A 12,605-nucleotide genomic window follows, 5' to 3' on the forward strand; every position below is an offset into this window, starting at 1 on the left:
AAATGATTGGAAACAAAAGTTAAAGGGCTCCTATATTTTGTTACACTCATCTCCAGTATTTCTTGCTCTTTCTCCTTCCCAAAGCAAGGCACATTACCCTTAAATGTTCTCTGGTCCTTTTATTCCGGAGATTGACAGTTTTACTGAGGTAGTTCCTAAATCCTTGATACTTGTATTTCACATTTCTCTGTACACCAGTATTATTTATAGTTTATTGTACTGGATAGTTTGGTCTCTTTCTGCAAGGACACTGCTGAACATTACTCAGCAACAAAGGATCATCTGACTGCTAAAGAAGGGGCAGCCTTATCCACAAAACCCTTGTGCCGCCTGAAGCCCATTCTGAAGGAGTGAAGCTTGCTCCGGCAGCATGGTTTGAGGAGCAGAGCTTTGTGTTCCTGTAGTCCCCTGTTTAATCTTCTTAGAGGCAGCAATTTCTTCTTGTGAATTACTATTGCAGTGTATGCTGAGGAGAGGCCTTATCGATATTAGATATGAAAGACAGGCAGACAATGGGACTTCTGTGTCCCCATAAGTGCATGCAGACATCATTAGTTGATGATTTATTAAAAATGCTGCTCAAGGGAGGACTAGAAGGGTGACTAAAAACTACAAAATGTTTTCAAGCACAGGAGGAAGGGATGGTACAAAGCTGTGATTTGAAATAAAACAAGTACAGGAAATGCTTGTTTTGGATTATGCCGTTAATCTTCACACAGAGTTTTATCCTGCTATTGAGATTCCTCACCCACAGAAGTTTGTGGGTCCTTTTCATGATGTCGTCAACCTCCAGGGCACCTCCAGACGTATTTCCTGGTTATTCTGGTCTATAGGAGTTCCATCTCCCTCTGCAGGCTCCCTGTCCATGTGACTACTGGTCTGGAGTGTTTGCACCTTGTGTTGGGCCAGTGGGACAGATTGGGGACTCTGTTGGTGTACTGCCCACCCCTCTGCTCAACAGACTCCCTATCTGAGCTGACGGAGGTGGTCTCAGGTGCGCTATTGCGATCCCTCAGACTGTTGGTTCTAGAGTGGGTGGCTAATAAAGCAAATAAATAAATAATAAATAAAACATTCACACTGAGGACACCTTGTCTGCGGCGGCTCAGGATTTCATGGCCTCCATGGCGACCATGGGACTGTCCCAACATGTCATCGGCCCGATCTAGACTTGGTTTTCTCAACTAGACATGGAGATGGTGGTCTGAAGGTGGGGGACTTTGCATCAGTCCCTTTGTCAAAGTCAGATCATTACCTGCTGAGGTTTAGACTTACACAGCTTTTCCCCTCTGCAAGGGTGGGGGATCTATTAAGATGGTCTGCCCCCAGAGGCTGATGGATCCAAGTGGTTTCCAGAGGACTCTGGGGAGGTTCCCAGCTGATATGGTGGGCTCTCCTGTCAAAACCCTGGTTGGTCTGTGGAATGCAGAAATGACCTGGGCGGTTGACATGATTGCTCCTGAGCACTCTCTCCTGAGTAGAGCTCATACTGCTCCATGGTATACCTCAGAGCTGAGAGCGATGAAACAAAATAGGAAATGGCTTGAGTACAGATGGAGAAGAACTCCTAGTGGATGCAATCGAATGCTAGTATGTGTCTATATTAAAGTATATTCAGGGGCAGTGAGGGCGGCAAAAAATAATAATCTTGCTGCCTCCATTGAATCTACTGTCTGCCGCCCAGTGGAGCTGTTCAGAGTCATCTGGAGGCTATTACATGCCGGCTCCAAGGACACTGTAGACCCCTCTGAGGCCCGCTGTAATGCATTTGCTAGGTACTTCCGGAATAAGATCTCTTGCATCCGCCGGGACTTAGACTCCAGTATTATAGCAGTGAATCTCCAGTGAATCTGGTGAGGTATCCAGAGCACAGCCTTGTCCTGTTCTTCTGGATGAGTTTCAGTTGGTACAGCTCAAGGATGTTGACAAGGTTCATGCAAGCACTTCTGTACTGGATCCTTGTCCCTCTTGGCTTATAAAATCTGGCAGGGAAGGAACAGCTGGCTGGGCCAGGGAGGTGATTAATGCCTCCTTGTGAAAGGGACTGGTCCCGGGCCACCTCAAAGAGGTGGTAGTGAGACCACTCCTGAAAATTCCTCCCTGGACCCAGAAAATCATAGTAATTTTAGGCCAGTGGCAAATGTTCCTTTCCTAGGCAAGGTTCTTGAGTGGGTGGTTGCCAACCAGCTCCAGACACTCTTGGATGAGACCGATTATCTAGATCCATTTCAGTCGGGGTTCAGGCCAGGTTTTGGCACGGAAACAGCCTTGGTCACCCTGTATGATGACCTATCTCAGGAAAGAGACAGGGGGAGTGTGACCTTGTTGATTCTCCTTGACCTCTTGGTGGCTTGATCATGGTATCCTTCTGGAAAGATTATCTGAGCTGGGAGTGGGAGGCACTGCATTGCAGTGGTTTCGCTCCTACTTGGAGGGTTGCCTCCAGAAGGTGGTGTTTGGGGAACACTGCTTGGCCCCGTGGATTCTCCAGTATGGGGTTCCACAGGGATCAGTTTTGTCCCCCATGCTGTTCAACATCTACATGAAACCATTGAGTGCAGTCATCCAGAGGTCTGGGGTGTGTTGTCATCGGTATGCTGATGACATGCAGCTCTATTTCTCCTTTTCATCTTCTTCAGGTGATGCTGTGGATGTGCTGAATCAGTGCCTGGCTGCGACAATGGACTGGATGAGGGCTAATAAACTGAAGCTCAGTCCAGACAAGACTGAGATGCTGTTGGTGGGTGGTTCTACTGACCAGATGGAGGGTGTTCAACCTGTTCTGGATGGGGTTGCACTCCCCCTGAAGGAGCAGGTCTGTAGCTTGGGGGTCCCCCAGGAACTATCTTTGTCACTTGAGCTCAGGTGGCCTCAGTGGCATGGAGTGCCTTCTACCAACTTTGGTTGGTGGCCCAGCTACAGCCCTATCAGGACAAGGATAACCTGGCTTTAGTTGTCTATGCGCTGGTAATCTCCAAGTAAGATTACTGCAATGCACTCTATGTGGGGCTGCCTTTGAAGTCGGTTCAGAAGCTGCAGCTCGTGCAAAATGCAGCGGCCAGATTAATGGGGACCAGAAGATCCGAACATATAAGACATCTGGCCCGCCTGCACTGGCTTCCTGTATGTTTCCGAGCCCGATTCAAGGTGCTGGTTTTAACCTATAAAGCCTTACATGACTTGTGAGCACAATCCCTGACGGAGCGCCTCTCCCGACACGAACCTACCCATACACTATGCTCAACATCTATGGCTCTCCTCTGGCTGCCTACTCTGAGGGAAGCTTGGAAGATGGCAACAAGGGAGAGGGCCCCCAAATTATGGAATGATCTCCCCGATGAGGCCCACCTGGTGCCAACATTGTTATCTTTTTGGTGCCAGGTTAAGACCTTTCTCTTCTCCCAGGCATTTGGCAGCATATGATAAGTTTTAATTGATCCTGGAATGGCTTTATGAAAATTTATGGCTGTCTGCTTTGAGATTGCTTGTTGAAGTTGTTTTAGGTATATGTTCTTGTGCGTTGTTCTGTTTGTGTGTTTTTATGGAATTGGCTGTCAAAATCTGTATTTTGTATTTTTAAATGTTTTAATCTTTGTAAACTGCCCAGAGAGCTTTGGTTATTGGGTGGTATAGAAATGTAATAAATAAATAAATAAATAAATAAATATTCCATCTCAAAATGATCCAGAATGATCTATTTATTTAAACCGGATTGTTACGCTATTAAAACAGCCACTAGATGGCACTGTTTCAGTGATCTCTATGGAACCTTGAAAACTAAAAACTTCCCCTCTCAGTAATCACGTGGTTACCATCTGGGAGCCCACTGTAAACGTGGAAAGGCTCCACAATGGGAGGACTGCGGGTTTTTTCTTTAATGTAAAGGCAGCCCTGGTTTGCACAATTGTCGCAGCCCACTGTGGCTTATTTAAGCCATGATGAGCTGTGGTGCCTTTTCAAGAGCACGGGGATCTTCACAACAATGGAATGAGAAGCACGTTGGAGTATTATCTGGATTTTCATGGAATCGGCTTTGGTCCATCAGGGACACACAAAGCAAGAAAAGCCAAGTGTACCTAGGGATGTACGAAAGTCACTTAACTTTTCGCAGCTTTGATTCGCGGTGGGGGAGAGGCGCTCTGTCCCTCCCCCCAGAATCCTCCCTGGGCCGGCTCCGCAGAGGTGCTGGCCAGGGCCATCCACAGCCGGAGTTCCGGCCATGGCTGGCTGCTGCGGCCGCAAATGGCGGCCGCCGTAGCAGCCGCCATTTGCGTCCTGCCAGGCTGCCGTGATAGGCTACATAAGTATTTACGTAGCCTATCACGGCAAAGAGCAGGGGTGTAAACGGCGGCCGCTACACTGTTTGCGCCACTGCTCTTTCCGTGATAGGCTATGTATTTCCATAGCCTATCATGGTAAAGGCAGCTATGCAAATGGCGTAGTGGCTGCCATTTGCATGGCTGCCTTTACCGTGATAGGCTACGTAAATACTTACGTAGCCTATCAGGGAAAGAGCAGCAGCGCAAACAGCATAGCGGTCGCCGTTTGCGCCCCTGCTCTTTGCCACGATAGGCTACGTAAATACTTATGTAGCCTATCATGGCAGCCTGGCAGGACGCAAATGGCAGCCACAGCAGCTGGCCGTGAGACCAGCTGCCGCCGCCACTGGAGCCACCAGAGCTGCCGCCGCAACATCCGCCCCAGGTAAGCTTCATCCCTGGGGGATTCCGCGGGATGGCAGGGGGTGGGAGGCCGTTCTGCCACGGGTTTCAGGGGGCTGAATGCCAGTACATTCGGCCTCACTGAAATCCGTGGCGGAATTCTCCGCCATCCCTAAGTGTACCCTACCATAAAAATCCACTTTTCACGGGTCACACAGCATTTGAAAGCAACATGCTTCCGGGTTGGATTGGAGGAGTAGAACTGAACATCATCAACCCGGCAGGTGCTGCTCAACCAATGAGAGAGGCTTGTTTCCTGCTTCAAACAGCATCTGAGGGCTCCCCAGGAGAGCACCCCACCAGTGCAATTTTGCCCCATTCCAGCCAACCGTCAGGGAGTTAGAGCTCCCATCCCCTTTCCTCTTTTCCAGGGAGTAAATACAGGGATTAAGCCACTTCACCCATTGACAGTCTGCAGCCTGTATTGCCCAGTCATAAAACCCCTGTTGCATACTTCCAGGGAATAAATACAGCAATCTAACTGCTTCACCCATTCTCAGCCTGCAGCCTCTGTTGCCTGCTTTCCCGCCATTGAGAATCAGTAGCAGCTGTTTCCCACTGAGGAAATTGGAGCAGCGCTGTTTCAGGTACTAGCTATCTAGCAAGAGGTGGCAAGGAGCAGGAGCCTGCAGTCCTGGTATTTCGCTGTATCGATGCAGCGATGAATGCAGCAGAGGGCGGAGAGGAGGCAGCTGGCAGAAATAGCAGAGGGAGTCAGCTCCAGCCAGGCCTTTCCTTCCATGCAGAGAAGTAGTGAAAGTGAAGTAAACAAGCATCAGAGAAGCACATAATCACAGCTCTCAACAGGGACGGCTGGGAAATGGCGGCTAGTTACTCCCACTGGCAAAAAGGAAGTGCAGTGCAATTCTGAAGGCACGGAAGAGTGGTCTAATGCTTTGATGAGTAGGAAAGACAGGCCTAGTTAGTTACCTAGGTTACTGAGGTCACGGCCAGGTGAAAGCCGCACCTCTGGGAACCCCGGATCATACCGAATTTAAAGTGGAGGAATGGGCACAGCTGAACCACAGGGGAGCTGAGATAAAGAAAAACAAACGAGTAAAATAACTCTGAGAAATGCAGCTTCCCCCAGAGGTAAACTTCGGGGTGGCTGCAGACTGGCCATGATAACATGTGCCGCAAAGGACCTCCAAATGGTCCCAATCCACAGCAAATCACCCATGAAGCCAAGCCCCTGGCTGTGGCTTGTTGTGTTGTCCAAACCTGGGCAGCAGGGATTGTTTGAAGATTAAACAATCCCAAATAACTGTTGGTCTGTTATGGAGTTATTACCCCTGAAAATTCAAAATGGCCACCCACCTGCACACACGCACAGCCCACCGTGGCTTAAATAATGGGCTATGGTGATCATGTGATCATACAATTGTATGTAAAGCTGGGGAGACAGATAGGGAGGAGAAATACAATAGTTTCTGATTCTGTGTGGTTCATAATACCACACAAAACAAATGAGGATATTTAATACACTGAGCTGTGTTCTGCTGTTGTTTTCCTTGGCATAGAGACAAGTCTAGTAGACAAGATTAGGATTTAAAAGTGGGGCTAAAATATCTGATTTTAACAAAAATCAATATGGACTGTGTTTATGTTATATAGTCTGCTGCACTAAATGTTCAGAGAATATATAAACACTGGAATTTTAAAAATATGTTACATAAACATTTTTGTAAGATTTCAGGATTCTCAAAACATAATTACTTGGCAGGTCCATTTTCCATACATCCCCTGCCGGTGCTTTATAGTAACCAAATCAGGAGTGGGCAGATTTTTGGCTTGCGGAATCTACTTTGTTTTTTTACTGGAACCTCAAGATCTGCCTGGTACAAAAGACACAGGCTTAGAATTAAAACATTCTGAGCCAAGGAATTTTGAGTACCAGGACTAAACAGCTCACTGTCTTTCCACACAAAAGCTCCTGGTTATCCCCAGCGTTTTTCATTGAGGAGTATAATTTAGAGCAGGAGGGGAGTCATTTTGTTGCTGCTATTGTTAAATAATTGGGAGTCCGGAATCCTGCAGCTTAGTGTGCAAACCACCCAAGGATCTACCAGCAGATACCAACCTACCTTCTGCCCACCCCTGAACTAAATCACTGTATATTAATGCAGATTGCAGGGATATGTAACACCAGTCTCTTTAACGGAAACCAGCTAATTATGTGGAAATCGGCATTAATTTTAAATAAATACTGCATTGTTTCTGGCATCAGTTAGTTTGCTAAAGAGGAGAAACTTGAAATCTCCTTCCCTCAGCAAGTTCACCAGATGCGCTTTATAAGGAATTCCACTAGAGGGAAGCCAACTGTAAGGAATATATTTCTTTGTCCGGTGTGAGCAAACTTCTGCAAACTTCCCCATCTTCTCGGATTGCTTCTGGGGTACGTATTTCCGTCGCTCTGACGCTCGCCCGAGACCAGGATTGAATATGAGAAAACACCTCCTCCCCCTCCTTGGTTATGACTGAGGGAACTTCTGCAGTGTCGCAGCACAGAAAGTTACTGTTTTATTGCTGACATCTACCAAACTTCCTTTTGGATCTAACAGGATCTGATTTCTGGAGACTCATGTAGGAACCAAAGACGTTTCAAAGACGGACCAGTTCTGGAGGAACAGACGCATTACTGATGTTGAATCTCCTAGACGGGAGACGTTTCTGAGGCTGGAACCCCTCTGCGCACCAGATGACTTTTCGCAGGAGCTGCTTAGCTGAATCGGTGCACGGCTCAGCCTCCTTCGATTAGCAGCAGCAGCATCTCTGGGGGATAATAACACCGGCCATCGTCGGAGGAGGAGAGGGCGGGGACTGCCCGGCTGCCCTGTTGGATACTACAGGCCAGCGGCAGCAGGCGTGAGGATCTCTCAGCAATGAAAGGCAGAAACCCCCCAAATCAGCCAAGAGCAATAGAACTTGCCCGTTGTTTTGGATCAGGCTGAACTCCTTCTCACGGGGAGCCGTGCGAGAAACGAAGGGGGAGAAGTTGGCGTTTCCTGTCTTTGCTGAGCGGGGGGAAAGCGGATTAAGAGAAGTCGCGGGTGGCATTTGCGCCAAGGGTTATGTGCGCCTGTGGGTGTCTCCTCCTGTCTCCCCAGGCTGATCCGTTCCTGCACCCGCCTACCCGCCTTCCTTGTATCTCGGCCGCTGCCGTCTGGAGTATTTGGAAGATGGGGAGCCCGTGAGGCAGTGATGGAGGCTGCCGCCGCCGCCGCCATCGGGTTACGAGGCAGGGGGCTGCTATGGAAGAGCGAGGGAGGCGAAGCTCGGCCGATGAGGCAACAACGGGCAGCCGGCGGGCAGCGCACCAAGCCCTGAAGAAGAGGGTCGCTTTTCTCCAGAGCCCGGGATCCTCGCCGCTGCCTCTTGCCCCGGCCCTCGGGGCCAGCGCCAGCGCCTGCTGACGAGCCGTGCCGAGGAAGCCGCTCTCCCTCCTCGCTGGGCGTGCCATGCCCCGTCGCGATTGCCGACTGAGGGAGAGAAAAAAGCTCTGAAGGGGAGGACACAGGTGCCGCCACCCTCTTCCAGCACGCGCGCAGCCTCCCCCGTTCTGGCTAGGATTTCCCCTCGCTAACGGAGGCTGCCAGGAGGCAGAGGGAGCCCGCGGTGCTGAATTGGGGCCCGACGACGAGGGGGAAAGAGGAGAGCGTGTGGCATTCGCCGCCGCCCCCCCCCCCGAGGAATTATTAGCCGCCTACTGGGGACGAGGGTGGGCAGGGGGAGAAGGCAGGTCTTCCAGTCCCCGCCCTCTGGTCGGTGGCTCTCGCTGACAGGCCCTCGGCGGGCTGCGCTTTGCGGCCCCCTGCTTCAGCTGCCATGTGCCGTGGCTGCCGCCTCTCCAGCGGCCTCCGTTCCGGGTCCAAATGCTCCTAGGGGCGTCCTGGCTGTGTTCCTCCAAAGCCGCGGCCGCCGCGGCCGCCGAGAAGCAGGCAACTGAGGAGAGGCGGAGGCGGCGGGCGGCTGCTGCTGCTGCTGAAGTGGTGGGAGGCGGCGGCGGCGGCAACGGCGAGGGACCTCCCGCCGGCGGCGGCGGCGGCGGCGGGGCCATGGACGAGTCGTCGCTGCTGGACCTGCTGGAGTGCTCCGTGTGCCTGGAGCGCCTGGACACGACGGCCAAGGTGCTCCCGTGCCAGCACACCTTCTGCCGCCGCTGCCTGGAGAGCATTGTCAGCTCCCGCCACGAGCTGCGCTGCCCGGAGTGCCGCATCCTGGTGGGCTGCGGCGTGGACGAGCTGCCCGCCAATATCTTGCTCGTCCGCCTGCTAGACGGCATTCGACAGAGACCTCGCGCCGGGGCGGCGGGCGGCTGCTGCGGCGGAGGCAACTGTGCCCCGGGCAGCCCCACCGCCCAGAGCAATGCGGCCAGCACGGGCGGCCACTGTGGGAGCAGCCCCGCCGCATCAGCAGGAGGAAGCAGCTCGGTTGCTGCTGCTAACCCTGGCTGCCACCCTGTGGCGGCGGCAGCTGCACCCACCGGCTGCCCGAGCGTTGCCGCTGCAGCTGCCTCAGCCGCCGCCAGCCTGAGGGAACTAGCCGCCGCCAGCCGGAGCGCCTTGCTTAAGGTAGGTCGCCAGTATCCGAGCAGGAGTGTGTGTGTGTTTGGCCTTCCCGCCTTTTTTTTTTTTTTAGCTAGGCAACCGCCCGGCGCCCCGCCTCAGCCCGCGGGCCGGCTGCGCACACAGCCTCCCCTGGACCTGCCCCTGCCCACCCGTCAGCTGTGCCTGTTTCATAGGTGCAGCCCCTTCTTTCCGCACTTCGAATTCTGGATGCCGATGTCAGTTCCAAATATTTATATCATAGTACTTGGCACTGCTGCCACTTACGCTTGTTTGGCTGGCACAGCCCCGCCGGGCTTAGCTGGGCACAGGGTCTGGCAACTTCGTTAGCTCCTTTCCTGTTGAACTTTGAAAATTTGGGAACGAAAGGACTTACGGAGAGCGTTGTGTGCCAGCGCAAGGGAGGTGTCATGCAAGGACATCTATCAGCCCAATGCATGTTTTCTCGATTGTAGGAAATGTGCACGTTCCCTTTTACTTTCAAAAATTCCTTGACACCAGGCAGATGCAGTGGAGGAATTGGGATCCTGTCTCTTTTAGTGGTTTTCTGTGCAATCTGAAAGCTTGTGTGCTGCTTTGTGAACACGGGTTGGTCCTAGTAATGGTATTGCTTTACTGACCTGATGAATTTTGCATAGAAATTGCTTTAGCACCCCAGCTTACGATACAGAACTTCAGGGCAAAGATGATCTAGACACCTACTAAAATTTCTTTCTAAGGCTTAGATTCGAAATAATTACCCAACTATGGATGCTTTGTTCACACAACACATAAACTACCTATTGCTTTTTTCAAATAATGGAGGATATGCATCCTGGCTCCTGCACTCTGACTTTCTGCTGGTGATGGAGCAAAAGGGTACTGTAGTCAGGGTTTTTGCTTCATTCTCATGATGGGTTGGTTGCTCTTTCAGAATTGGTTCCCCTTCCTCCAAATTCATACTTTGCTCTATGCAATAGTCCTGAGTAGATCCCTTTGTCACCATATGCTATCTAAAGCTATTCCTTATGTTTCTGTTATGATGGATGATCAAATCCTGAAGTCTGTCTGTCTGTCTATCTATCTATCTATCTATCTATCTATCTCTATATCTTTAAAACATGTACCATAAGTACGTGGCATTGTTTCTAAGGTCATATTTGTCCTGTGCAGTGCTTAGAAACTCCAGGTTAGAAATGTCAATGGTTGAAAATGGGTTCATGCTACTCTACCACCCATTCATTAAATAAAACTCAAGAAGCCAAAGGGTGCTTTAAATAAAACTCAGGATGTTGAGTGGTGGCATTGTACTTCGTAACTGGATGAGCGTGTGGTGAAGAGGACTATAGCTCAGGTGACCTGCTTTGCATGCAGTAGGCTCCAAGTTCAATCCTTGGCATCTCCAGTTAAACGGAGCAGGTAAAGACTCTTTTCTGACTGAGACCCTGCAGAGGTGCTGAAAGTCAGAGCAGACAGTACTAGGCTGAGTGGACAAATAGTCTGACCTGGAATAAGGCAGCTTCCTATATTCCTGTGGAGTAATGAAACATCCGCCATATCACATGAAACATCCTCCATATCACATCCACAGATAGACTCAGTTCAGTCTCTCCATGCGCTAGTCAGATTGTATGAACTGATGTTACCATATTTCATTATGTGGTACTGTGGAATGTGGCTACAATCAGTGCAGATTGCAAGAAGCAATAGCAAAAAAATGTTGGGTCGTGCAAGGGCAGAAGAGAGGAGTTGCTACTGTAGGAATATTTGAATACATTGGATAACACTCTGCATAATTTGAAGAAGTTTATTAATGATACATATTATGTTATATTATATGTGTGTTGTTCCACATTGGTAACACAATGCTGTGAAGAGCCCTTCTTTTAAACTGAAGTTCTGCAAAAAGCTGTGTGTGATGCTTTACCAATATCCTTGCTTGACCAACATCCTTTTATTTTTTTCTCACTTACAAGCTTTGTTTGACTGAACAGCTTGCTTGACTTCTAAAGTCACTTCTCAGCTGTCATGATTGATGGTTGCATTTTTATTCCTTTCCTTGGGCTAATGAGAGCATGAGCACAAATGGTTCCATGAAACAGTTTGTTTAGCCTTTTAAATAACCTCACAGCTTTATCTTTGAAATCAGTGTTCCTGATCCTTACAAGGTTCATTACAGTGAAAGAAATCTGAACTAATCTGGTTTTTAAAAACAAAAATCAGCAGGAGATAGTAATCCTTCTTAGAACTGCTGATACAGCTGGCTAGTCACTTTTCCTGAAAACTACATGGAGCCCTTCTGTGTCTATTAAACAATACAAAATGAAAAGATAACTTGGTCACTGTGAAGAACAGTTATTTATCAAGACATAACCTTTATCTTTATCTTGGGCAATATCACAAAATATTTTCTTGCTGCTCTGCTTTATAATTTACAGAGAATAAATACTGATTGCTCTGTTGAAAGGCAGAATTCAGAAAGCCCCTTCACATAATTGACATTGAAAAGAACATGAGTTGTAGGTATAGTACTGTGATACTTACTGAAGCTGAAAGTCAGTGTTATCACACTTTATTGAGTGTTTGTTACATCTTTAGAGAAAGCGAAGAAACAGAATTTTATTTTCATGGTGCTAGCCATACATTTTTGCATTTGCAAGAAATTAACTTTGTAGAGGTGCATTCAGACTTATTGCTGGTTTTTACTTTTTTCCTTCTTCAGCATATCTTTATCTTTGAATTCTTACCAGTCTCATCTGTCTTTAGGAATGACAAGTGGCAATATATTCAATTGCAGCAGCATAAGCTTAGACTGAGAAAAACTGCATAATGAAAGGAGTACTGGGATGTGGAAGTAGTTGCTGAGGCAAGTAGGAGAAGGTCAGCCACTGGAGGCTTTTTATATTAGGTCCAATAAGCATTTGTTATTAAGTTGGAGTTTTCTGTCTTAGGGCAGGAGGTCATGCTGTCATGATGCCTTGCAGTTTTGTGCATCTATGAAATCTAAGGAAATAAACTCCTAACTGAGAACAAACTTTATAAACTAGCATATTACCTAGGGAAGATCTGTCAGCCAGGTGTTGTACAGGTACAGGCAAGCTACTGCTTAAAGAATTGTGTTTTGCATGGGCCTGATGCTGGTTGGGGGTTGGGCCCATCCACCTCTGTCATTCTGTGTGTGTGTATCTTACTGTGAGAGAAAAGCATATCTTTGTCATTGATGTAGTTAAGAAAACCCTGTTTCCTACTACTGATATGTTCAGTGGATAAATACAATAACTTTACCTTCCTTCACCAGTTTGCTTAAGCTGCTAATATTTCAGGTTTGTTTTTTTTAATC

General features: G+C 48.8%; 1 protein-coding gene across 1 annotated transcript in view; it reads left to right on the forward strand.

Moving 5' to 3' along the window:
• The first annotated feature begins 7,878 nt into the window (after window positions 1-7,878).
• Window positions 7,879-12,605, forward strand: part of SH3RF3 (SH3 domain containing ring finger 3) — a 304,545-nt gene continuing 299,818 nt past the window's right edge. The window contains exon 1 of the mRNA XM_084844525.1: window positions 7,879-9,292. Coding sequence (XP_084700651.1) covers window positions 8,594-9,292 — 699 coding nt within the window. The 5' untranslated portion in view covers window positions 7,879-8,593. The remainder of the gene's footprint in view (window positions 9,293-12,605) is intronic.

This window comes from Heloderma suspectum, chromosome 3, assembly GCF_057233095.1.
Source record: "Heloderma suspectum isolate Gila_16-S chromosome 3, 16-S_ref, whole genome shotgun sequence".
NCBI classification, from domain to species: Eukaryota; Metazoa; Chordata; class Lepidosauria; order Squamata; family Helodermatidae; genus Heloderma; species Heloderma suspectum.